Source organism: Armigeres subalbatus, chromosome 3, assembly GCF_024139115.2.
Source record: "Armigeres subalbatus isolate Guangzhou_Male chromosome 3, GZ_Asu_2, whole genome shotgun sequence".
Taxonomy (NCBI): domain Eukaryota; kingdom Metazoa; phylum Arthropoda; class Insecta; order Diptera; family Culicidae; genus Armigeres; species Armigeres subalbatus.
In genome coordinates this window covers 281589783-281617744 of record NC_085141.1, presented here as the reverse complement: position 1 = coordinate 281617744, position 27962 = coordinate 281589783, and the positions used below count along the sequence as shown (strand labels likewise).

General features: G+C 37.4%; 1 protein-coding gene across 2 annotated transcripts in view; it reads right to left on the bottom strand.

Annotated features, from left to right (window-relative positions):
* Positions 1-27962, bottom strand: part of LOC134224637 (bestrophin-4-like) — a 98520-nt gene that overhangs the window by 56686 nt on the left and 13872 nt on the right. For both annotated transcript variants that reach the window (XM_062704094.1, XM_062704095.1), the window contains exon 2: positions 3891-4947. In XM_062704094.1, coding sequence (XP_062560078.1) covers positions 3891-3961 — 71 coding nt within the window. In that variant the 5' untranslated portion in view covers positions 3962-4947. The remainder of the gene's footprint in view (positions 1-3890; positions 4948-27962) is intronic.

Sequence of the window (27962 nt, the reverse complement as noted above, 5' to 3'; positions counted from 1 at the left end):
AATGCAAAAATATACGTTCTCCCAAAAAAACCGAAAAACCATTGATTTGAAAAAATGACCATGACGCCCCACTCTATTATACATTCACATAAACTTAGTGTACAAATAAGGCAAAAAGTGGGACATTTGAAATCTATATAACTCGAATCTGTACCATTTCGTCGAAAGACATTTAGTCGAATGGCATTTGGTCGAAAGGACATTACGTCGAATGGACATTTGGTCGAAGGGACATTTGGTCGAAAATGAATTTTAATCCACTAGAGGGGTAGGACATTTGGTCGAATGAACATTTAGTCGAAATCAGGGGTGGCATTGTGCATCTCGATTCGAACGTAATTCTATCGAGTCGAACATGTTTGGCATTACGGGTTGCGATTCGATCTCAAAAACGACTCATCGTTCGAGTATGCTCGAGGAGGTACAAGAATAACGAGATGTTTTGGCATTATGGATGCTCGATAGCACACTGAAAAACGACTCAAGTCGAACGAAAAACACTCGTCACCTTTTTAGCTTTCGAATGTTATTCGAGAGTCATTTCTAGCTGAAAGTTTTCAATTATAATTTGTTATTATTTCTCTACGAGAAGAGAATAAATGTTTTATTATTGTTTCTTGAGGAAAACAATGTCATAAGTATACCTACTTTTACAGTTCCCTGACAATATGCAATTTCTAATTATCCCGAAATCCGCGTAAAAACGACTTCAACTGAAATCGGTTTTTCGAAGTTTTCACGTATTTCTTGACGATTTCGATAAACCGCGTGAAAAATCCATGAGGAAAATCTGCGTAAAAACGTGTTTATTCCACAATCTACGTAAAAATAAATGAGTTAAATAGAAAAAAAAACGCTCATGAGATGACTCAAGTGCATTTAACTAAAACACATAGAAACATCAAAGTAATTTATTATCGAATCCTTCTTTAGCTTTAAATTATTTAGCTCAAAATTGGATCTGTGGCATACATTCGAATAAACATAAAACTTATAATTTGTGTCGTAACAATATCTCAATTTACAAAACATGTCGTATCGGCATAATGTTTTAATCGGTTGCAACTGCTCAATAAATAATATTGCTTTTTAAAGTCATCGAGCACAATTTGCTTGTTTATAAATTAACTGTCAATTCATGCCATGAAGGATGCCTATCCAACAGGCAACATACTACACGCAGATGAAATTACTCTTATTCTCTCTGTTTACTCACATTCGCCATGCGCTGAAGGTTGTCTCTCCTGCAGACGGCATACTAAACATGGAGACAGCTATCTCTTATTCTCTCTGTTTACATTCCGTTTGACAGAACATACTCGATTGAACTAGTACAACACCATTCGAAATCTTGTACTGCGACTGAATGAAGTCGAACGAAATACATAATGCCGCAATTTTTTCGAAACGAATCGAAAAACTTACGAATCGAGTGATTCGATTCGAGATGCGCAATGTCACCCCAGATTTTAGAAAGAAGAATCTTCGTACATTTGGTCATATGAATTTTGGTCGTAGGACATTTGGTATAAAGCGGATTTTCGAATTTATAATCTTGGTACATTTAGATTTTAGTGCGTTCCGTCAATTGATATTTGAAGGAAAAGAGCTTTAGCCAATAACCATTAAAAATATTTTTTTTTTGTGATTCTCAAAGTCATATAACTATTGCTCCAATATTGTCCAAAGAATGATGGGTTCATAAAAACAAAAATTATACGAAACGGTAAATATTCCTAGAGTATAAATATTGAGTATAAATATTGAGTGGAAGAAAAAGTATCATGAAAAGATTAAGTAAATCATTTTCATTCGACCAAATGTCAATCAATAAAATGTTCCAAAGCCGACTGTGATGAAGTATTGGCAAAATAACATTGATATCATTGGTTTTTGACCATGGGCCGAAAAATAGGGTCACCAGGGTCTCTAGAAGTTTCTATTAGCTCAGGTGAAAAACCCTCATTAGCTTCCGTACTCGTTTCTTCCGCTACTGATTGAACTTCCTCACATCCACTGAATTCCTCTAATCAGTTTATTCATGTATCTTGTGGATTATTTATTACTTAAAATTTAATCAAAAATCATTCGACTTAATGTCCTTTCGACTAAATGTCAATTCGACTAAATGTCCATTTGACTAAATTTCCATTCGACTAAATGTCCATTCGACTAAATGTCCATTCGACTAAATGTCCTTTCGACCAAATGTCATTTCGACTGAATGTCTATTCGACCAAATGTCCATTCGACTAAATGTCCTTTCGACTAAATGTCATTTCGACTAAATTTTCATTCGACTAAATGTCCATTCGACTAAATATCCCTTCGACTAAATGTCCTTTCGACTAAATGTCCACTTGACTAAATTTTCATTCGACTAAATGTCCATTCGACTAAATATCCCTTCGACCAAATGTCCTTTCGACTAAATGTCATTCAACTAAACGTCATTCGACGAAATGTCATTCGACGAACTGTCCCAAAGCCCGATGTGCTTCAGTAAAGGTGTGGGCCAAAGTCCTCTAAGTCTGTAGTAGTCGGAAAAATAATGTAAACAATGCCACCCACAGTGGGCGGGCGGAGTGAAACGTCACGTCTGTTATAAAAATTGTACTGAGTATGCCAGACGTGACGTCACATTCGGTCGCCTTCGGCCATCTTCGGCAACCCAGCTGAGAGTTTTTCTCTCAAAAGAGCGAATTTTCGTTGAACAAATACTACTTGAGGGTTTGGGCCACACCTGTAGTAAGGCACATCGCCCAAAGCCATATAACTCACGTATAATTTCGTGTAAACACAAGCTTCAACCGCGAGATAAGAGTAAACATTTAACAGTTTCAGTGTACTAAAAAGTTGTGTGCGCCATTTTGCGCCGGAGCAAGTTACACGATTTTAAAACACCCCTAGAAAAACACAATTTCTCAAATAACTTTTCAATTTTAAGACATAGAGCATTGCAATGTTCTACAAAAACGTGTATTTTTGTTAGGCAAACAAATTTCTAGAAGGTGGTAAAAATGCCTGTAACATAGACAAAAAAATATGCTCAAAAAAACTAATTTCAGGGACCTTCCATAGAAAATGTCACATAGCTCGTACTATATAAGTCATAGGTATGGGGTGTCTTTGGCAAAGTGGCTTAAAATATCATCCGTCACAACTTTTTTGAAGACACTAGGATCATATCTGGTTTCGATAGTTAAGCAAATTTTTTATCTCACTTTTAGGTGGTTTTTGGCCCTTTTCATATCAAACGTCTTCTTCAAACAAACTACAGCCAAAAAATCAACAGAAACGATGCTATTAAAAAACGCACGAATTTGGCAAAAAGCAACACTACTGTACATAGAAAGCTTTCAATTAATAACTGAGGAAATGCTAATAGAATACTATGTTGAAAACCAGGCCAAGTTCCAGTTGGAATGTAGAGCCATTGAAGAAGAAGATGAAAAATAGTCACAAATTTCATTTATGCTTTATTTTCGCTCCAGAGAAAGAATTATAGAATAAAATGTGTTCCTCGTTATTAATGCCATAAAACCTCCTCCAGTATGGAAGCGATAAGTCAGAACTCTGATCATATTTGACCTGAACAGAAAATTGTGTTGGGTCACCATGTGGTAGAGTAATTTAATGAAGCCAAGGCTTGAAATCATTCTAATTATTTTGATTGCTATCAGACACGAAATGTCCATAGCTACCGTGCGTGAGATAAGCCATAATTCTGATAAAACCCAATCCGCACCGGAACAAACCATTTGTATCTAGGCAGGTACCCGGATTTGTTTGTTCCTATCTGACTCGTTTTGATGTGTCAGGTGATTTCGCACCTCCCGATCTGTCGTCGTAGAGAAATATTTCTAATGAGTGTTTCTCGAATCTCTCACCTGACCAGCAGCTTCAGAAAGCAGCCAAATCCTCGACATGTGGCAACTTCGGCGGTATATGTGACGGTCATTTTGCTTGTTTACTACTGGTTTTTGCAATAGTTAATTAGTTTAGCTTAGTCGTGAGGAGTGCTACGGTTGACTGCTGATGCGATGAATTTTGTGTTGATTCGTTGTTTGGAGAACCAATTAGTAGACGATGAATTATCGCTAGCAGTTAGCAGGAGCTCTGCTAAGTATTATGTACATCACACTGCAGGATAGGACGGAATTTCCATATGACCAATCACGAAGAACATTTTCACTACTTTCTTGGCTTTTACCAATCTTCACTTATACTTCACTTATTATTATTTTCGGTATACCACACAACAATGAACAACACTGCAGACTTTCACTTTAACATTGGATGCTTCACTGAGCATTATTCGGTGCTTGTCGCGAAACCCAATGGCCTAAATTACAATTTCAATCTGCTTGGCAGTAGTGGCACAAATCACTTTTTTCCTCAGAAACAATAATTACGAGAACTCTCCGCTTTATGGGCACACTTTACGCGATACCGAGTTCTTCAATATGCCCGACACGCAGTTTAGTGAGTCGCGTCCTCATCCGACCCCGACTCAATTCACACTACAGCATAACACTCAAACGGGCTTCGGTCCGGTCGTTTCGCGCGTCCGTCGATGGACATCGATGTCGCCGGTTTGCGGGTTCGAGCTAGAATGACATCAACTCTCGCGGGCGGTTGATGCCGACTGAACGGCTGGCTGGGCGGTCGATGACGGTACAATCATCATTCCTCGTCGTATATGCTATTGCTTGTGCCGCGCCGTCCCGGAAGAAGTGAACACGAAACCAGTAGGTACCTCGTACCTATATAGGTAGAAGAGAAGTTTTGCTGGTTGTGTTTGCGGATTCAAATTAGCTTTGCCTTTGATTGTACGGCTCCTTTCCGAGTCGGCTACTAATACACATTGCAGACATGAAATGCTATTTTGACTGGGTCAGTGTTGTGTTATTTTTTTCCGGTGGGCTCCGCGCTTGACGATGGTTCCTAAATTGGAAATTCAGACGGATAAAAAAAACTTGATTAGATGACGCGCCAAGTTCTGAATTCTAGATTAAAATATTGAGTGCATGTTTTTTGTGTGGTGTAGGTAGGTGATTTGTTGAATGGGTGTTTGATTTATCAGCTGTTTAGGCTGGGCTGGCCAAAATGCGACAATAATGGTTAAGCTGTTTGAAAATAAAAACAATGATATAGCAAATAATTTGATAAAAATACCTAAATTCACTTAAGACCAAATAAATAATATTTTAGAGCTGGTTTTTTGCATTGCTCGTACAACATTGAACGTACCTACCAAAAATTGGAAATTGGAAGCTGAATAAAGCCTTATTCCATTGAAAGTAGGCTTCTTCAGCTAAAAAACTTGCGTATTCAACTTAAATTGCTTGTAGGAGGCTATTAATTTAAAGTATCTTACTTCCACTAACAATTTCCTAACAAATGAATTCATTGGATTGGATTGGATAGGTAGCTGTTCATAATAGGTAGGGGGAATGACGGCTTTGGCAGGTTTTGTTCTATTATTGGCAGGGGGGTTTTTTATGACTGGCTAGGCTCAAATTTGGCCTAAACATTCTTTGCATATCAAAGAATATTGCGGCCAAATTTCATAAAATTTGGTCGACAAAAATCCCCCTGCCAATAATAGAACAAAACCTGCCAAAGCCGTCTTTCCCCCTATTTCAATTTAATTTCACTATACTTTAGTGATTTTGTGCCTTGATAGATACGTGTTTTTCTATATCAACTGGGTGGTCGTTTTTATTTAACTTAGTAGAAAATCAAATAACCTAATCAATAAAATAAATAACCTAAAATATTTCACGTAACGTAAGCACAATTTCATGATATCGCACGACTATTTTTTAATGAATTTCAAATTGATAAAAAAGGTAATTTTCAAGTAGCACTGACTATAGGTGGATGTCAGGCAGGATTCTATGTGACATTCTATGTCTGTAAATCGACACATGAAATTGTGATGCAATCGAAACCTCATAAATGTTTACATTGCGCAAAATTCAGTAAATTAAAGTAAGTTTGTTAACAACCTATGCGTTCACCGTAATAAAGATGTGCACAGTTTGAAGGGTGAATGGATGACTTCGCAAACGGAACATATAAAACCGGTTTTGCGAAACAAAAATAAAACGAAAATCATATAGTTTAATGATTCTATTGTTACTGATGCGTGAAGCGATCCAAAGGGGGTCCAAAGTCTGTTCGTAGTTTTATGTTCTATTGACACCCCTGTTGCTAATAACTGGGTGCTGTTTTTATCATGTTTATGTAGGAATATTGCCAAAATACAATCTTAAATTCTTTCTAATGATCTAAATGAGGCTAACATTCTGAAAATCAAACCACATCTAAAGTATCTGCTCTGTATCACGTTTACTGGCGGCGCTTTGATAATAGTGGGGCACCAGCATTTTTGGCGTAATTGATTCAATTATAATTTGGCGTCAGTAGTAAGAACTATAATTGGAGGCGGTAATCAGCCAAGCGATAAATCAATTTAAAAAATTGAGCGTTTTCAAATATTACGAAAATTTTATTGCATTTTATCGTCTACAAGATTTAATGCAATCGTCTTATTTATTGAAAAAGTTTCTAGGAATTCTTTGGTTTTTTTTTTCAAAACCTTTCAATTCGAAAATTATTTCATGTGTTCCTTCGGATATCATCGAAAATTCCATTCCCTCGGAAATGTCTCCAGTAATTCCTCGGGAATTTCCTGCAAGAATCCTTTCCATAATTCTAGGACAAAATTTAGGAATTTCCTTAGTACTTTCCGAATGAATTCCTACACACTTAAAAGACTATTTTTTTGTCGGTAAAATAAATTGACGAGCACGACCGTAAAAGTATATTTCAACTGATATCTCGTCAATTAATATGACGTTTTCACAAGTTACTGAAACTCGGCAGTCAAGTTTACCATAGTAACCGGTAGTTCCGAATTTGACTGAGTTTCGGTTAACTCATCTGTCAAATGTAAAACCTGTAACGTGTTCTGCAAGAGGCATGCGAAGAAGTAAAAAGAAATTTTCATCTTTAAATTTGTTGGTAAGTATTCAATATAATTTCAATTACCTCTACGCGCAGAACACTATAATCTGTTCAATATTCATACAAAATTCTACGTTGACTTCAACGAAAGCATCAGGGATGACACAAGGTTTTCCAAACCGATGAAATCCCAAAAAAGACTGGATATTCTGCTAAAAGGACGGCAAATCTCATACGAGTTTTATCATATTTCTCGAGGGATGTGCCATCCTTTTAGGGACTTTTGATTTGGAAAAACTTGTGTCGTTCACGTTGATTGAAATTAATGAAACTTATGTTCGTTTTAATTTCAGTTTCAGATGTACTTCAATTGGCACGGCAAATGCTGGGTAAAGCGTACCATTGGTACTTCGCGTACCTGAAGGAATAAAATAGACCCCATCTCGCGGTCCTTAGCCTCTTACCCAGCAACTCCTATCCCTACCTCCCCGCGGTGCTGGCCGGGATACGAGCAACCTTAGGGAAGATCGGGTAACCAACCCCGGTGGGAACTATGGTCGTATGCTAACAGGGAAGGGAGGGTTTGCTCCGGAGGTGCAAATCTGATCGAGCGTCTGTTCTCCATGTCAAGATCGGCTCGCAACAGCGTCTGTTCTCCATGTTAGGGGCGGCTGCTCATCGTCCGAGTGCCAGCAAGGGATGAAATTGTGCACCATAGTCCACCGGAAATAAGGAGGAATGGTCCTCCGGAAATTTAGGGGTTTGGTGTCAGGCCCTGCAAGCCAGCCTTTAAAAATCTTAAGCAACGAACAATCAACAAGAGAGAACGGACCGGAACCATCGGCGAAGACCACTGCGACGAAAAGGGACTAGCGATTGGAAACTCGGTTCGTGGAACTGCAAATCTCTCAACTTCATCGGGAGCACACGCATACTCGCCGATGTGCTCAAGGACCGTGGATTCGGCATCGTAGCGCTGCAGGAGGTTTGTTGGAAGGGATCAATGGTGCGAACGTTTAGAGGTAATCATACCATCTACCAGAGCTGCGGCAACACACACGAGCTGGGAACAGCTTTCATAGTGATGGGCGATATGCAAAGGCGCGTGATCGGGTGGTGGCCGATCAATGAAAGAATGTGCAAGTTGAGGATCAAAGGCCGGTTCTTCAACTTCAGCATAATCAACGTCCATAGCCCACACTCCGGAAGCACTGATGATGATAAGGACGCATTCTACGCGCAGCTGGAACGTGAGTACGACAGCTGCCCAAGCCACGACGTCAAAATCATCATAGGAGACTTGAACGCTCAGGTTGGTCAAGAGGAGGAGTTTAGACCGACTATTGGAAAGTTCAGCGCTCACCGGCTGACGAACGAAAACGGCCTACGACTAATTGATTTCGCCGCCTCCAAGAATATGGCCATTCGCAGCACCTACTTCCAACACAGCCTCCCGTATCGGTACACCTGGAGATCACCACTGCAGACAGAATCACAAATCGACCACGTTCTGATTGATGGACGGCACTTCTCCGACATTATCGACGTCAGGACATATCGTGGCGCTAACATCGACTCTGACCACTATCTGGTAATGGTTAAACTGCGCCCAAAACTATCCGTCATCAACAATGTTCGGTACCGACGACCGCCGCGGTACGACCTAGAGCGACTGAAGCAACCTGATGTCGCCACTGCATACGCGCAGCATCTCGAGGCAGCGTTGCCGGAAGAGGGTGAGCTCGATGGGGCCCCTCTTGAGGACTGCTGGAATACAGTCAAAGCAGCCATCAACGACGCAGCGGAGAACAACGTCGGGTATATGGGTCGAAGTCGACGGAACGATTGGTTCGACGAAGAGTGCAGACAGATTCTGGAGGAGAAGGACGCAGCGCGGGCGGTCGCGCTGCAGCAAGGTACCCGGCAGAACGTGGAACGTTATAGACGGAAGCGGAGACAGCAGACCCGCCTTTTTCAGGAGAAGAAACGCCGCCTGGAAGAAGCGGAGTGCGAGGAGATGGAACAGCTGTGCCGTTCTCAAGATACACGCAAGTTCTATCAGAAGCTCAACGCATCCCGCAAAGGCTTCGTGCCGCGAGCCGAAATGTGCCGGGATAAGGATGGGAGCATATTGACGGACGAACGTGTGGTGATCGAAAGGTGGAAGCAGCACTACGAGGAACATCTGAATGGCGCTGAGAGTACAGGCAGTGAAAGTCAAGGCAGCGGAGGAGATGACTACGTCAGTTCAGCGGACGATGGAAGCCAACCAGCCCCACCTTGAGGGAAGTTAAGGATGCCATTCAACAGCTAAAGACCAATAAAGCAGCTGGTAAGGATGGTATCGGAGCTGAGCTCATCAAGACGGGCCCGGAAAAGCTGGCCACTTGCCTGCACAAACTGATAGTCAGAATCTGGGAAACCGAACAGCTACCGGAGGAGTGGAAGGAAGGGGTTATATGCCCCATCTACAAGAAAGGCGACAAACTGGAGTGTGAGAACTTTCGAGCGATCACCATCCTTAATGCCGCCTACAAAGTGATATCCCAGATCATCTTCCGTCGTCTGTCACCATTAGTGAACGAGTTCGTGGGAAGTTATCAAGCCGGCTTCGTTGACGGCCGCTCGACAACGGACCAGATCTTTACTGTACGGCAAATCCTTCAAAATGCCGTGAATACCAGGTCCCAACGCACCATCTGTTCGTTGATTTCAAGGCGGCATACGACAGTATAGACCGCGTAGAGCTATGGAAAATTATGGACGAGAACAGCTTCCCTGGGAAGCTTACCAGACTGATCAAAGCAACGATGGATGATGTGCAAAACTGTGTGAAGATTTCGGGCGAACACTCCAGTTCGTTCGAATCGCGCCGGGGACTAAGACAAGGTGATGGACTTTCGTGCCTGTTGTTCAACATTGCGCTAGAAGGTGTCATGCGGAGAGCCGGGTGTAACAGCCGGGGTACGATTTTCAATAGATCCAGTCAATTTATTTGCTTCGCGGATGACATGGACATTGTCGGCCGAACATTTGCAAAGGTGGCAGAACTGTACACCCGCCTGAAACGTGAAGCAACAAAAGTTGGACTGGTGGTGAATGCGTCAAAGACAAAGTACATGCTTGTGGGCGGAACCGAGCGCGACAGGGCCCGCCTGGGAAGCAGTGTTACGATAGACGGGGATACCTTCGAGGTGGTCGAGGAATTCGTCTACCTCGGATCCTTGCTAACGGCTGACAACAACGTTAGCCGTGAAATACGAAGGCGCATCATCAGTGGAAGTCGGGCCTACTACGGGCTCCAGAAGAAACTGCGGTCGAAAAAGATTCGCCACCGCACCAAATGTGTCATGTACAAGACGCTTATAAGACCGGTTGTCCTCTACGGACATGAAACATGGACAATGCTCGAGGAGGACTTGCAAGCACTCGGAGTATTCGAGAGACGGGTGCTTAGGACCATCTTTGGCGGTGTGCAAGAAGACGGTGTGTGGCGGCGAAGAATGAACCACGAGCTCGCCCAACTCTACGGCGAACCCAGTATCCAGAAGGTAGCTAAAGCCGGAAGGGTACGATGGGCAGGACATGTTGCAAGAATGCCGGACAGCAACCCTGCAAAGATGGTGTTCGCTTCCGATCCGGCAGGAACGAGACGGCGTGGAGCGCAGCGAGCGAGATGGGCAGACCAGGTGCAGAACGACTTGGCGAGCGTGGGGCGTATCCGAGGATGGAGAGATGCAGCCTCGAACCGTGTATTGTGGCGTCAAATTGTTGATTCGGTGTTATCTGTTTAGATGTTAACTAAATAAATGAATGAAAAAAAATGAATGAATGTACTTCAATTAGCAAAAATAGCAAAGAAACGGCTATATCAATGGAAAATGCGTCACCGTCGGCTTCACCCATACGAAGGAGCTATTAAAATAAACATGTTAACATTTGTGAAGCTTAATTTAGCAAGTTCATTTTTATTTTTTTTACAAAATGTGACCTAAAATATAACCCATTTTATATGGATTAACGCTTTTCATTTTTGTTTTGATTTGATTCATCTGAAAATAAATAATAACAATAATATTTACTGCATCTCGGCAAAGCCCTTTACCGAATGTATCGGGAACGTACTACCGAACGGCATGGTAAAATTTGACAGCTGGGTTGTGTCGATCATTTTACGACCAATCGGTAATTTGAACTTTCACCGAGATTTTTACCGAGATATCAGCTGTTGGATTCTCGGCAATTAATTTTGCCGGCCTCGGCGAAAAAAATTAAGTATGTAACGGAATTTAAAAATGATCTCTTGAAGGCATTTCCGATATGCATACATTTCTCCAAGACTTCCTCCGAAAATCGGAGAGAAATCCAGAAATTTCTGTGGAAAGCAATTTTAAGAAAATTTCGGAAATTCCTTCACGAATTCTTTTTTTTAATCTTTATTTATATGTGTTTTTTTTAATTCACAGATTAAGTTCAACACAGAGGAATTCGTTTAGAAATTCCTTTGTACTTTTTCAGAAATTAATTAAATTAAAATTCCATTAAAAATTTCTTCAGAAATACCTAAAGAAAATTCTTCGGATAATCCTCAGGAATACTTACAGAATTTCAAAAATTACGCCAGAAATTCCTTTCCACATTCGTCCAGGGAATCTTTCGGAAAGTTTTCTGTGAAAGCCTTTGTAAATTTCTCAGGAAATGCCTTAGAAACTTTATCCAGGAAATCCTGCGGAAATCCTTTTAATGAACCATATGAAATTTCTTCCGAAATTCCTGGAATTATTCCGAAAATTTTGTTACACGAATTTTTCCGAAAATTTATTAAAAAATAAAATTGGAAATACTAAAGGATCTTTGGAAGAGTTTCTAACGGAAACTTCAATGAATTTCCAGCAAAAATTTCCGAAAGAACTCCTAAAGTAATTTTCGAATGATTCCTTAAAGAATATTCGTCTTCAAGTACAGCTAATCTTCGATATATCGTACCCCCGATATAACGTACACTCGATATAACGTCACTCGATATAGCGTACATTTTCCCCTGTTATAACGTACATTTTGAAAAATAATTTTAATTTGGGTAGTTATTACAAAATAATTTACTAAATTGTTATGATCATGGCATTCTTGTATGGAGTCTAATGTTATCATCTAGAGACATTAATTATTGTTTTCCCCAGTTTTCTCCCGAGGTATTGGATGATATTGAGTTAATGAGTTGATATTAGTTGATATTAGTCGAAGTCAGAAATAATGAGGGTTGTTTCCAGATCTAAGTCAGCCAATTCCGAGTGAAGAATTGGTATTGTAGATCCATTCTTGAAATGTGTACCAGATTATTGTAAAATTATTCCTAGATAAAATTCCTGGAGGAGCTCCCAAAATAATTTCTGGCGCATTTTGTGGAAGAATTCCTGTAGGAAATTTTAAAAGTTCCAAAAAGAATTTCCGAATCAATTCATGAAAAAAAAGCTGATTGAATTCATTAAGGAATAAAAAACTGAAGAAATTTTCGAAACGAATTCGTAAAGTAATTTCTGGGGGAATATTTTAAAGAATTTCCAATGTAATTTTTGAAGGAATTCCTAAAAAATCCATAGGAGTTTCCTGAATGCATTTTTAATCAATTCCTAAAGGAATTTAGGAAGGAACTCCAAATAGAATTTGCGAAGAAATTCCTAGATTTTTACCGGAAGCGAACGGATGTTACAAAGTTACCAAAGTTGGAAGTTGAAGAATAGAGAAGCAAGTGTGTGGAACAAGAGAAGGCGTTGAGGACAACCCTACTGTTTTTGGGTTGAAAACCCCAGCAAGAGCCGGCGTCATTCCCTGGTTCCGTAGTCGGCCTAATCCGGCATTATTTTCGCCGATAGTCGATCGGCCTCCTTATTGGTCGAGTTGCAACGAAGCAAGGAGCGAGGAGATCCGCAAGCCACCCAGCGATACCACCGGTAAGCCCGCAGCGAGTCGTCGGTCTCAGAAGGAAGAGGGAGGAAAAAATGGAGTGCTGCCAGGAACGGGGCTCTAAAGACAGGTTAACTAGCTTTAAGATCACTCCTGACAGAATCCAAGTTTCAAAGTGCTCGCGTTTTCGGGGGCACACCATTCGATACGGAAGCAACGCACAACTGTCATTTTTATTTTTTCACGCATGCTGCGACGCAGCCAAGCTGAATCAACAAAAAAGACAGTTGTCCGCCGCCTCCGTATCGAGTGGTGTGCTCCCGAAAACGCGAGCACTTTGAAACTTGGATTCTGTCAGGAGTGACCTTAAGAGAGAAAGAGAGTGAAGACAGAAGTGAATAAAGTATCGCAAAGTGAAGCTCTGTGGTTTTACCTGCATTTGAATGCGAGAGTTTCCTGTCCGCGAGTTGCTTGAGGTAAGCGTGCCGACCCTGAGGCCATTGGTTCAGGGAGTCTCAGCATAGCGCTGGGCATACTTACCCGATAATTACAAATTCCCGGATTCCAGGATTTTTACATTGAGCTCCTGAAGGAACTTCCGGCATTCTTAGATTTCTCCAAGAAATTCTTTAGGCATTGCTACAAGATTTCCTCCATAAATTCCCCCTTTGAAAAATCCTCCGGAAACAACTTCGGAAATAAATCTAAAAATCATTTTTAATTTTTTTTTCTCAATGTTTCTTCAAAAATTGAAAGAATGATTTTTAAGAATTACTTCAGAATCTCAGGAGTTCCTTTGGAATTCAAAACTTCCTCCTGGAAGTCTTTCGGAAATTCTTCGAATCATTCATTTTGAAATATATTCACGAATTCCTCCACGAATTGAAATATATTCACGAAACATTCTCCAGAAATACCTGCCGAAACTCCTTTATAAATATCTACGAAAAATATTTCAGTAATTCTTTCGGATACTCCTTCGATTTTTTTTTTGGAAAGTACATCCAACAAAATATCGGATATAATCCAGTTATTTTGTATAGTTTTAATGAAGAAAAGAATTTCTAATGGAATCACTGAAAAATAATCAAAGGATAATTTTTCAGAATAATGTTGGCGTACATAAATAAATTTCAGTGAAAATATTCAATTTGGCGAGTCAGGTGTCATGTTTAAATCCACTAAAGATAGCTTTTACTCAATAAATGAGTATTCATTCAAACGGGAATCTGTGTCAAAAGGTGGAAGGTTAGTGAAATGTCAATAAGAAGTGAAAAGGAAGAAAGAAGAAAGGAGGAAATATATATATAGTAAGAAAGAAAAAGAACAGAAGATGAAAAAAGAAAAAAAAGAAAGAAAGAAGAAGGAAGATGGAAGAAGGAAAAAAAGTAAGAAGAAGGAAGAAAAAAGGAAAATAGAAGAAGGAATAAAGAAGGAAAGAAAAAGAAGAGAAGACTCAATGAAGGAAAATAAAAGAAAGAAGGTGGAAGCAAGTAACAGGAAAAGAGAAGAAAGATGGAAGAAATGAGGAACAAAGAAGAGAGAAATAAGGAAGGAAGAAGAAAAAAAGAAGAAAGATGGAAGAAATAAGGAACAAAGAAGAGAGAAATAAGGATGAAAGAAGAAGGATAAAAGAAGGAAGAAAGAAGAAAGAAAAAATAAAGTAGAACGAAAACAGGAAACAAGAAGCAAGAAGAAAGAAAGAAGGGAGAAAGAACGAAAAAAGAAAGAAGCAAGAAAGGAGGAAAAAAGAAGAAAGAAAATAGGAAGAAAAAAGGAAAAAAGAAGGTGGAAACAAGGAATAAAGACGGAAGAAAGAAAGAAGAAAAACGGAAGAAAGGAAGAAGGAAGAAAGAAGGAAGGAAGGAAGAAAAAAGATAGAAGGAAGGAAGGAAGAAAAAAGAAAGAAGGAAAACGGAAGAAAGGAAGAAGAAAGAAGGATGATAGAAGGAAGAGAAAAAGGGAGAGAAGCAAAAAAGATAGAGTAAAGAAGGAAAAAAAGAAAGAAAGTAAAAAGAAAGAAGGAAGAAAAAAAGGAAACAAAAAAGAAGCAAAAAGAGGGAGAGAGAAAGAAGAAAGAGAGAAAAAATAAAGAAGTAAGAGGGAAGAAAGGAGGAAGAAAGGAGGAAAAAAAGAAAAAAAAGAAGAAAGAAAGAAGAAAGCAAGTAGGAAGAAAGAAGGAAAAAAGAAGGGAGAAATGAGGAAGAAAAAAGAAAGAAAGAAGGAAGAAAGATGAAGGAAAGAAGGAAGTTAGAAATAAAGAAGATGAAATATGGAAGGAAGAAGGAAGAAAGAAGTAAGAAAGTAAGAAAGAAGAAAGGAGGAAAAAGAATTGAAGAAGGAAACATATGAAGTAAGATGGAAAAAGGAAGAGAATAGAAGGAAAAAGGTAGAAGAAATAAGAAATAAGGAAGAAAAATGAAAGACCTTTCGTCCTTCGACCTTTTGTCCTTTCGACCTTTTGAGCTTCGACCTTTTGTCCTACAACCGTAAAAATATTCAATTTGGCGAGTCAGGTGCCATGTTTGAATCCACTGTATTTCTTTGTTTTGCTATGAGATGAATATATTCATTGTTCAGTGAGATGGAAAACGGAACAGTTCCCCTAGATATAAAATTAGGAATTCAATTCATCGGATCATTTTTCTTAGTAACGAACAAGTTTGTAGGAAATGTTCACAAGAAAAGCTGTTTCACACTGCCTTATATAAAAAAAATATTCGCCCATAAAGTACATGATAGTACAACATTTAAGTAGTGTAAAATAAGATGATTACTCATGCTTCGATATAACGTACAACTTTGAAACTGATGTATACGAAGTTTACCTGTAATATCCGAAGGCCTCAAGGAATTTCTGATTAAATTTCCGGAGAAATGTCCGAAGGAATTCCTAAAGATAGGTAAAAATTCTTTAATGAAGTTCTGAAAAAATTTCGTAGAAATTCCAAATAATAATCTTTTCCTACAATTTTCCAAGGGATTTTTTAAGGAATACTGGAAGAATTTCTATAAGAAATTCCTGTAATATTTGGTGCAACAATTTCTAAGAAAAAGTTCGAAAGAATTCCTAAACCAATTTCCGCAGAAATTTTTGAAGAAATTTCCAAACGAAATCATAAAGAAATTCTCCTAAGGGAATTTCGGAAGGTTTTCCTGGAACAATTTCCGTAGGTTTTTTTTTCGAAGAATTTTCGGTTGAAATTCCGAAGCAATTCTTTAGAGAATTCGTTAAGAAATTTTCCAAGAAATCTTGGAATAAATTTCCAATTTTGTTTTAGAGTTTTCTTTATGTATTTTCAAAAGAATTTCTCGATCTATCTCCAACATAATTTCCTGAGAATTTGCCGAAAGAATCTCTGGAGAAAATTCTGAAGGAATTCTTGGGGGAATGCACAAGGAAAGAGATTTTCGGAAATTCATGAAAGTCGATGATATGGAATTTGTGATGGAATACCTGAAAGAATTTCTGAAAACATTGTCAAAGGGATTCGTAGAGGAAATTCCGAGGGAATTTCTAAAAGAAATCTTAGACAAATTTTTGAAGGAATTTTCGAAAGAATTACTTAAAGAATTTTTGAAGGTATTTCTAGATTAATTTGCGGAGGATTTTTGAAGAAATTCCTTGAGAGAAAGAAGAAATTTACGATAAAATTCCTGGATGAATTTTTGGGGGTATACCAGAAAGAATTTCTGGATGACTAATCAAATTAATTCTTTAAGGTATTTTTTACGAAAAAATGTCTGGAGGATTTTTCGATCGAATTTTTGAATCAATCTAAGAAATATCACCATGATGAATACTAGAGTGGGGCGCAGTTGTATGGAAAAACGCAAACTTCGTCCGATCAAGTGAGATCAAGGTTTTTCTGAATCGTCTTGGGACCCCAATCAACTGTGCAAAATATGGGCTCGATTGGTCGCAACCTCGCATGCCGCATCGCGTTTTAAATTTAGATGAAGATTAGTATGAGAAAACGTACTTTTTTACATTTTTGCTCTTAGCTTCAATTTATCACCAATCACGTGACTCAATACGTTAGCATATAGTCTGGAAGATGTCGAAAGACTTTGCCGAAGAAGGTACGTAGCTAAAAGTTATACAAAAAATGTTATTGCGTTTCGAAAATTGATTGTTTAAACCATAGGCAAGAAATCAATGTTTCTGCCAGCACTACCGGACAACCTATGGTTATCGAAGGGCAAAACCCATCTTCCTTCTTGTCAGATTTTTTTCTTTGTGAAATAATTCCGGATAGCTCTCATTAGCTCTAAAGCCCTATAAGATCAATTATTTTGAAATAACACTCAGTTAAATTATTGGTACTAGAGGGTCTTGTTTCCCGGACTATGAAAAATCCCGGGATCCGGGATTAAATTTTTCGTTATACCGGGATATCCCGGGATCCCGGGATAAAAATAAAAATACTTGCAATTTCAATTTCATATATTTGTTACATTTTTAAGAATGGTAAAATATGTATGAGTTCAATTTTCTAACGAATCGCCACTTGTCTACTCGCTGGCAATACGGTTTAAGAAATGTTTAGACGTTGATGCTTGAATCCGACAAAAAAAACTTCTTAGTGCAGTTATTTCAGAATTATAGTTAGTCAAGTTTTACGCGCTGTTTATTTTTCATATTTTTTTGTGTAGTTTTCAGAACATCCTGAACGAGTTGAAGTTGTTGCCTAAACCGTTTTTCATCCTTTCTCTGGAACATTGAGTTCTCCACTGGCGAGCGACGGACAATTCGAGCAATGTTTCGGATCCGTTTAAATGTTTCTCCGAAATCGGTTTTATATAATCGTGAATTAAATTCAGCAATTGGTTAAGAAAATCAATATAATATAAGTTCAGATATTACCAAATGAGAACGAATTGAATTCGTCATCTGATTCTTCACTACCATTGATGTCGTTGAAACAATCGTCGTCAGGATTATCTGAAAATTTTGATTCCGACATGATCGTCTTGGACTTGGGCGCTTCGATTATTGTGAAATCTGGAAAGATGATTATTTATTTTCATCAGCTCCAAACACAAGTTCGCTCCAAAAACAAAGTCAGAAGGCTAGGAGACCTATAGAATTGAGAAGATATCCGTGATTGCTTGTTTGTGTATGTTTGTATGCATGGGTGTGCATAAGACATGCGGGCAAAATAAAAGTCGATGGGCTAACAAACTAGAATCGGTGCAATTATGCAGAACATACATATATTAATTTTTCTTAAATATTTTTGTTATCATGTATTTTTTTATTTTCGAGAAATCCCGGGATTTACATAAAAAATCCCGGGATCCGGGATGCATTACATCCCGGGATTTTTGTCCCGGGATTTCCCGAACAAGACCCTCTAATTGGTACACGTAGTACGGCAGTGCTGGCAGAATAAACGATTTTTTGCATATGGTTTGAACACTCAATGTTCAAAGCGTTAAAACTTTTTCCGTGGACGTTCCAGCTACGTGCCTTCTTTAGCAAAGTTTTTCAGTATCCTTTGGGTTATACTTTAACGCAATGTGCCACTTGGTTTACGATGAACTGAAACCTCTAGTAGTAGAAATGCAAAAATTTACGTTCTCCCATACTAATTTCAAACGCGATGCGGAAAGCGAGGAAGCAATCAATAGATCCCAAATTCTGCACAGTTGTTCAGGACCCAGAAAGGCTTCGAAAAACCATTGATTTGAAAAAATGACCATGACGCCCCACTCTAATGAATACTGGAGGAATTTCCGAAGCAACTTCTGAAGTAAATTCCCACGGAATTCTTGGGAATATTTCTATTTTTGGGAATAATTCTTGTAGAAATTTAGAAATTTATATATGAAAATTCCAATAGGTAAGGGAACGGTTTGGCACTTCATCCCATAGCTCCCATTTCCATCCCATCAATAACAAAGAAATAAAAAGGAATTTGATTTGTTTTTTTTTAATTTTCGTAATTTTTTTCAGCAGTGAGCACGTATGTTTGCAAAAAAAAGCGACGAGATTGGTGCTTCGTTTAGGAATTCTTTTTCGCAATCTATTAAGTTGTTCTTCGGAAATTCCTTCAAGAATTCTTTCGGAAATTATTTCTTCCAAAATTTCTCGAGAAAATCATCCAGAAATTATTTCGGAATGTTAACAATGTTAAAGTAAAACAATGTTAAATTCCTTTCAAAATTCCTGCAGGAATTATTCCGGAAATTTTCTTGAAAGAATTATTCTGGAAAAGTATGGAAGAATGAGCTTCTAAACCGGCACTTTTTACGTGACGTACTTTATGGATCTCCCCTTATTGGTGCTAATTGTGTAGTTTTTGATTCCAAAACTTTGTATTGCACATAATATGCATGGCGATCAGTAAATCAAAACCTATTGAATTCTGCCCACTACAACCAGCATAGTGTATGAAGTGCTGTGCAACAAAAGATCAAAAGGACAAAAAGTGTAGTGATCGTAGTCGTCTTGAATCTAGAGGTTTGGAAGCCTCCATTTAAGAGATATGAAGACATTTCTGAAAAGCTCAGTAGCTTCGTTCAAAAAAGCTTGAAAGTCTCCTTGCAAGAAATTCGTAACGCTTCCTTTTGAGAATCCTCCTTTCAAGAGGCTCGGAAGCCTCCTTTCAAGAGACTCGGGAGCCTCCTTTCAAGAGGATCGGAAGCCTCCTTTCATGAAGCGCGAAAGCCTACTTTCAAGAACTTTGTAAACCTCCAAAAGTCATCAAAGTCTAATAGGAAGCTTGATGTATGAACTTAATTTGAATCGCAAAGTTTTGCAGAACAACGAAATTTTCAGTCAACATTTTTTAGAGTCACATATTGCGTTAGACTTCAGGTCGAAGACGTACCTATCGAGAAAAAGGTTGAGAACCGCTGGTCGGAGGAATAACTGTAGGAATTCCTAGAAGAATTTCCAAAAGAATTTCTGGAGAAAGTTCTGAAGAAATTCCTGAGGAAAATTTTGAATGAATTTTCTTCCTAGAATTTCCACAGGAATTTCTTAAAATGTATTCCGAAGAAATTCCTTAATCAATTGACAAACAAACTCCTAAAGGAATTTCCAAATGTATTACTGCTGAAATTTCGGAAGGAATTTCTCCTAATGGAATTCCTAAAACAATTCCCGTAGGTATTGTGCGCACTGAAGAAATTCTAAAAAGAACTCGTAAAGAAATTTCTGAATGAATTTTTGATTTATTATAATATTTTCTTCTTTACATTTCCGAAGGAATATTACAAGGATTTTTTGGATTTCATAATTTCTTCGAAGTAAGTCCCGAAGGATTTTCATAAGAAATCTCAAGACAATCCAAAATAATTCACTTTTAAAATGTTTTGGAAATGCTAATATCATCTTCCAAACTTAGACGTACAAGTTCATGATTGAATTTGAAGTTAAAGTATAGATTTGTTAGGCATGAAGAATGTTTTATAAAGCGAGCGGAGGGCAATATTTGTGAGGGTATAAATCTCACGACCTTCCTTCTGCCAAACTCCCGTGTGAAGAGGGAGGGAAGAGTATCAGTGTGGAAGCCAATGGCCAGTGTAGAGATCATAGCTTCCATTCATATCGAGTAAAGTTATCTCAGTCTTTTATTCTATATATTCCTAATTTAATGTTCTTTTTGGTTTACATTGTGCACCTAATGTATGCCTGCTGACATTTCAGGAAATACAGAAAATTATTTTGAATTGGGTTTTGCTGACCATCCAGAAAACTTTTATCGACATTGATGAAAATACAGTTTAGTTTGCAAGTTACCCCACAAGGGTAGTCAGGACCAGAGTTGTTCTACACAGTTGGCAAAAAAAATCTGTTCTTTTATTTTTCACAATTTCCAACAATTAAATGAATTCGTTCAGTGAGTGCAACTAATAGATGGATTTTTGAGTTTTCTCAATGTCATTTGCCAAAATGGTACACGCCGGGCGTGCGTGTATTTGCTGTGCACACGTCCGCGTTTATTTACCATTAAAGTCACTCAAATGAGTTTGCATATAGTGCAACTTGCTGCAAAAATCGAGTTTTGCAACGTGTTGCACACGCTATTTTTTGCAATGACGAAAAATGGGATTTAATATGTTAAATCTGAACCATATTTTACAGTCCAATTTACTCCACATGATCATTCTTGGGAATAAATCATGCTGCTGCAGAGAACTATCAGATTCCATTTTATCGTGCCACGTTGCATAGCTCTACAAACCATGAAGAGATAGATGAACTTGCATTTGGAAAAAATTGATGTGATATCTATCAAACTATTTCACTTATTACGCGATGCAGAGAATACACTATATGAACACTTGCTCAAGCTAATTCAGCAATATATTGTCAAGTAAATAACGGTACCGTAATCCGGGGGAACATTGATCAGCGGGGTAACATTGATCAGTTGAACCATTTTCAAAAGATGAATAAAGTATTACTTTCTGTTATTACGATTACTTATTATGAGTTAGGTATTTTAATCTTGACTAAATTTGCTACCGAATAATATAATCTCCACTAGAATTTGCATTTAATTTTTGCCATAGTTTGAAAAATAAAATCAACATCATTTTGTTAACTCACAGTAAGCTGCCAAAAAGCACTCAAAACAAGCATAATAACAAAAAATTGAGATCGTACCTACAATTGGGTGATAAGTAATCTTATTTTCTTTGTTTATCCATATTTTTGTTTCAAAATTTTGATTTTTATTGTTGAAAAACCAGATAATTCACCTAGCGGTCATGATGCCTTACTCGAAACAATCAATACGCTTCGCCTCAGTATAAGGATTTCAAAAGTAATTGCCTACCTTAAGGCGTTTACAAACGCTTGCTTTATAGACGTAACAAAGTGAAATGATTGATGATCAAAGTTACCCCAAATTGGAAATTCGAAAAACTAGACAAAACAGATTTTTAAAACAATTTTATAATTATCAAATAATCAAGAACAATAGCCTCAAACGTTCTACACGTAGCAGTACTCGTTTTAAAAATATGAAAAAAGCAATCATTTAATTTACGGAGGAAATATTTACAAAACATTGAAAAAATTGATCAATGATACCCCGGATTACGGTACTGATGTAGATTTTTTTTAATCTTCAGCTACCGTTTCATGGTTTGTCGAGCTGTGCAATGTTTCTCTATGAAAAGGAAACTAGATGTTTTCTGTACCCACTTGATGTTTTGGGCTTGTCTTTCGACGCTCGGTTAATAAGATTTTTATTGATAAATCAATTTTTCAATGGAGATTTGCGCAGCCAAAATTGGTGAAATTGAGATCTTTCACTAAACAAAACTTAAACCCTATTTTTTCAACTTTATTAAGTTATACAGATTCAATGCAACATGACGTAATCAACACAAAATGAAGAATCCACCACAAGCTCTGATTGGCTCAACCAAAGCAAAAATCATATTTCAGCAAAAATGAATCATATTACTATGCTGCTTAGTGAGCGGAATAATGTAATACTGTGGAACCAAAAATCACCATCAATCAAGCAAAACCTATCGTATTACTAATCGCATACCAATGAATCTATTTTTTACGCGTCGTGTGGAGTTGAAGAAAACAGTGGGAAAGGTTATTTGCAAAACTGTGAAAAGTATAGGACAGTAACGAGGGCTATATAAATGGCTTGTTATAATGGTCATGGGCATATTTTATAGGTTGTGTTCGCAATTTGGCCGACCATAACAATCCATTTATTGGCACGTGTACTTCACCAACCAAAATTTCGTCCCGTTGGTTTCTGCAGAAAGTATTCAATGATAACGGTCGGTTGTCTAGCATCCAAATTACGCGGTTACTCTGTGAACACCCTTCAGAAGAGTTTCAAGGACAAAGTCAGTAGGGCGACGGTACAAATAGTGGACGTATTTGTAAATCCACGAAAGAAAATATTTTTAAATAAATCGATAATTAAACGAAATTCACAGCTTTAATACCTAAGATAAATTATTCAATTTGCTAACAAAACTGAGATGTTGCTGAGATTTAACATCAACAACTATCAGTTTCGAGTAAAATCTTAGTATAAGTTGGAGTTAACAACATGTTTATAGCACGACGCATCAACTGAAACCATCATGAAGTGTACAGCCACGAAAAATCTAAAAAACCAATACTTCCACCATTGGAACAACCTCCACTGAGGGTACGGTTACCCTAATGAATTTGTGTTCTATGCTAACAAGTTCCGGGAAAGTCTGTGCATTTGTTTTTCACGTTGTGAAGAAAATTAACATTATCATGTTGAGTTGATTGGTTCACATGGTTTTATGGTCTACCGAAATATAGCTCTTTATGTCAACATATACTCGAGAAAAATAAGGAGAACAATTCGCCTTCAAATTATGTCGCCTTCTAAGTAAACTGATGTATAAAATTACTATATTAATTATGAACGTCTTATGTTCAAAATCTGTTCAAAAAGAATGGCATAAAATTTCGTGCAGTCTACACATTTTTTACGTGCTAATGACTATTTGTATTTTTGACACATCTTTGAACTCGAGCAGGTCCATTTTTATTGTAGAACAGAAAGTCCAGACGTAGCTTCAAATGCAATTCATTATGCAAGTAAATTGGTTAACTATGAGTATTTGAAAAACGAATGATTGTTTTGCGCAAATACAGACGCATAGCCATCTCCACAGTACGTGGAGCTGAGTCGTACACTATGAGTGTCCAAGCCACATAACAAAAGTTAGTTTTTGAAGTGATTCCATACCCATTCAGTGCACAGTGACGTACGAGAAATGCAAAGAACAAACTGAGCATTAAACTCAATAGTTTCCACCGCCGCAATGACGAATCATGATTATACAGCATGCGCCAACTAGTACGGTCGCAGTGGGACATGTGTGTTGTGTATATATTCTCAGTGCTCTATGATGTTTTCCGGTTGATGATATGTTGGCAATAATATTTGCATTACCCACTTACTAGCATCGAAATTGATATGCACACTGTGAAGCTACAGTTTGTAGTGAGGTATGATTGAGCAGTTGTTCATTGTACATATGCTGTATATTTTCTTTTTTTGATGAATATTTGCTTATGATGCAGTATATGTATCATTATCTACATTGTAAAGAAGAAAATAAATATGGGAATATAACGAAAGGTGTTTGCGGTAGAGTCCCATTCCCGATTTATAAGCTATGATAGCAACCCATCAAACATTGGAGATGATCAAAGCACTTATACAGCTAAAAGTAGTCTTCCACTAAATAATTAACTTATTCGGCATACATTGTTTGTTGGGAATAGGAAGAAGAATCACTTGAAATTTGCAGATATGGAAGCGAAAGGAACTACCTGAAAGCTAGTGCGCTTCGGAACACCTGTTTTAAGTACTTGATTTTAATTTGAAATTTAGATCCAACTATGTATGCCTAGTTGTGTCGTATATTCTCGAGTACTCATATAAATGTGAGTAAAGCCTGTATGCAATATTCATACTTAATTGTAAATCTAAAAAAATAACTTATCTGTTTAAATAAACAATGATTCTAATGTCAATAGAACTGGTGCCAGCGAAAGTGGTAGGGGACGAGGCCCCAAAACGGCTCCAAACATCCAACGTTTTGGCGAGGCAAAACGACCTAGTAGTACTAACCTACAATGTACAACGCGTCTCCATGCACTGTCCATACCAAAATGCTGATTGACGCGTTGTTTCCTAAGAGATGCCAGTAAAAAAGCGTTATAGACACATTCTTCGGACAGGTCCATACCGGAGCACTGATTTTTTAAACTCAATATTTGACAATATCTATATGTTTCCTATATTTTCCAATACCTAATCCATCAAATAAAATATTCGGTATGATAATATTTTATTTTAAAAATAAGTTTTTGACTAACAATTAGTATAATTGATAATAATGACGAGTGACGGCTGTTTAGACATATTTTCCAAAATTGACTGTAATTTGGGTTCTGATGAATCAATTTGCACTCTTTTCTCACTTATTCGAAGATGGAAAAGTATAGAATCAGTGCCCTATGTGAAATTTGATTTAAAATTGTGAGAAATCTGAATTTAGACAAGGTGAAATTTGTCACAAAAAAGCGTTGTAACGTCACGAAAAATTTATTGTTTATAATTTTCTGAGAAACACTTATAAGCTTTGAATTTAAAATTTCGTATGCTCTTTGTACTCGAAAAAAGCTTTGTTTTGGTGGTAATAGAAATAAAATCGGTGATAAATATCCTGTGTTTAACCTAGATGAAGTTTGCGTTGTAACGTCACGGAAAAATATTCCTCATAAAGTCTACGGAGCTTATAAGATATCCAACCAAATTGGCTCGATTTGTGTTCAGCTACAGGTTGAACAAAAGATATTTTAGTTACCAGATAAAGATTTTCGCTTCGGTTACCTTTGTTCTGCTGTCCGAAACATGTGTGGTAACTAACTGTCAAATCGTATGTATTTTTCCTTCATTGACATTTAGATCCCCTATCCTCGCCGCGCCAGCAAAAGATTTTCCGGACAGCGACGACAGCTACAATGTTTATCTTGTAACTAAAATATCTTTTGGTTGAACATATCAATTTAAATATAGAAAGCAAATTTTCAATCGATGTGACATAGGGTGAAGTAGGGTAACGGCTGTATTTTGGGCTCATATTTTGGACCACCTAGCTCAATTTTGCATTTATATCACACAAAACTAAATAAAACATGCAACATTTAAATTTTATTGCAAGAAGAGACTATCCATAATGTATCTCCTACAATTTAAGAAAACATAAAAACGCGGTTTTAAAACAAAACTTTTATTGATGTTTTGATTTGTGACGGATGCTTGACTGAAGGTGGTTATACAACAAAGCCACAAATCGGCCATCTTGGAAATCACGTGCTTTTTCAAGTGATTTTTCAAGAGCACGAATTGAGAGAACCACAACGCCCATGGGGATGAAACATCCGTAGATCGTTTGTTTACTCATGCTAAACAATCGACTTTAATTTCAGCATTGTACGAAAATTATTACGCTAGATTTGAACTTTTGATAATAGGAGTAGAAAACCGTGTGGTGAATTTGAAATTCACCACATGGCTTGATTGTATAATCACCTGAACCACACAATCACAAAAAGTTTTGATTTTGATAGGTTGTGTTGACATTTTTAATATTTTAACACTGCAAGAAAATACTTTCAAATTCACACTCTGCACAGGAGAAAAATACTTTTAAAATCATAAATTCACTTTGACAGTAAAAAATAAACTTTTAATTTTAAGAAAATAAAACAGCTTTTAAATGTAAAGTTGAAAAATGATGATATATGATATATAAAAAATGATGACAAATGAAAATATTTATAAAAACAATTTTTGTTTTTTGTGTGTACTGACATTGATATTAGTTTCAATACCCTTAGCTGGTAGATACTTTTCTAAGCTTTTGAGTGCTTAAAAAAAATGTATTGCTTAACAAGGACTTTAAGGATGAAAACGCCGAAAAAGCTGGAGATCACTAATTTAATCTAATAGCAACATAATTTTGACAGCAATACAAAATTATTCGAGTGGTCCAAAATATGTTCATTAGGTGGTCCAAAATAAAAACAGGTGGTCCAAAATTAAATCTAACATATCTTCAGAATTTATGATAGTTTGACTCTTCCGGTGGGATTTACAACATTTTTACTTACAAAACCTACCTACACACTTAAAATAAATCGCCGAATTCGGTAAAATTTAACCGAAATCTCAACAGCAGAACTGTTCGGTAAATAATTTAACTGATTTTCGGTGATTTTGACAGTTGAGCAATGGAAAAAATTACAAAAAATCTGTAAAATAAATTACCGAACAGTTCTGCTGTTGAGATTTCAATAAAATTTACCAAATACGGTGAAATGAGATAAGTGTGTAGCATTCACCACTTTTTAGTTGCTTACCCGGTAAAAATCGTTTACTCATTAATGGGTACTTTTTGTCTGCTATCTCTTTCTCTCTGCTGAAAAATTTACCCATTTCGGGAGAATAAGTGGATTTACTCATTTAAATGAGTAGATCCACTTATTCTCTCAAAATGGGTTAATTTTTCAGCAGAGGGAAAGAGATAGCAAAGAAAAAGTACCCATTAATGAGTAAACGTGTTTCTCCGTGTAGGGAATTGATCAAGCATTATTACAAAATCTAACTTTTATTCGACAAATTGTTCAGCCAAAATATTTGTAAGGCTGTATGAATTGTAATAAACTTGTAAAACGAAGTTGAAAAATGCAGCGTCCCGCGAAACGGGACGTCTGGTCACATTAACCAAACACTATGTATTATGCTTAAACGATCAGCTTTTTGTACTCGGTGGAATTTTACAAACTCAAAATATGTGTTCCCGTTTGCAAATTTGGTCACTGGAATTAACGCCTCGTGCCATTGATCAAAAACCAGGATTTCATCTCAATACATTATCAAACATTATATATTTTTCATTTTGGTACAATACCATACTATACGGATCGAAAACTCATGTTAAAATTGATTTTAAAGTTGTATGCTTTTTCGTGACATTACAACGCATTGAAAAACCTGTTTTTAGAGCACCTTTTGTTTTAACGTCACGAAATGTTGATGACGAACAGGGGTGCGAATTCTCAATCTCAGTGACTGAAATTTGTTGGATATTGATACCATTCCCTCTTCACACTCACTAGCAGTGAAAACTGAGAATGGTTAGCAGCAACAATCAAAGATAAAGTAAACAAAAGACCTCTCTTCTCATTGCACATGCAGCCCGCACTGACAGTCTATTTAGTTCACTCGCTGCTGTGTGAATGCGACGGCCCTATATAAATGCATGGGAGAATACTATCACTTGAAAGACAATTACAGGAAATTTGTGCCGAATGATCATCAAAGTGTTTTTTTATTCGCTCAGGTTGGAACTAGGTTCGCACTAGGGATCCTACATTCAGAGATATGCGAAAGCGGCCATCTTGAGCCAATCGAGCATTGAGAGCTGTCAGAATCTGAGCCAAATGAACATTGTTATTTTTGCGGATTGAAAGGTATTGCGATTGTAATGAAAAAGATTTTACGAAAAGTTTTGTCGAATAAACAATTTGTTTT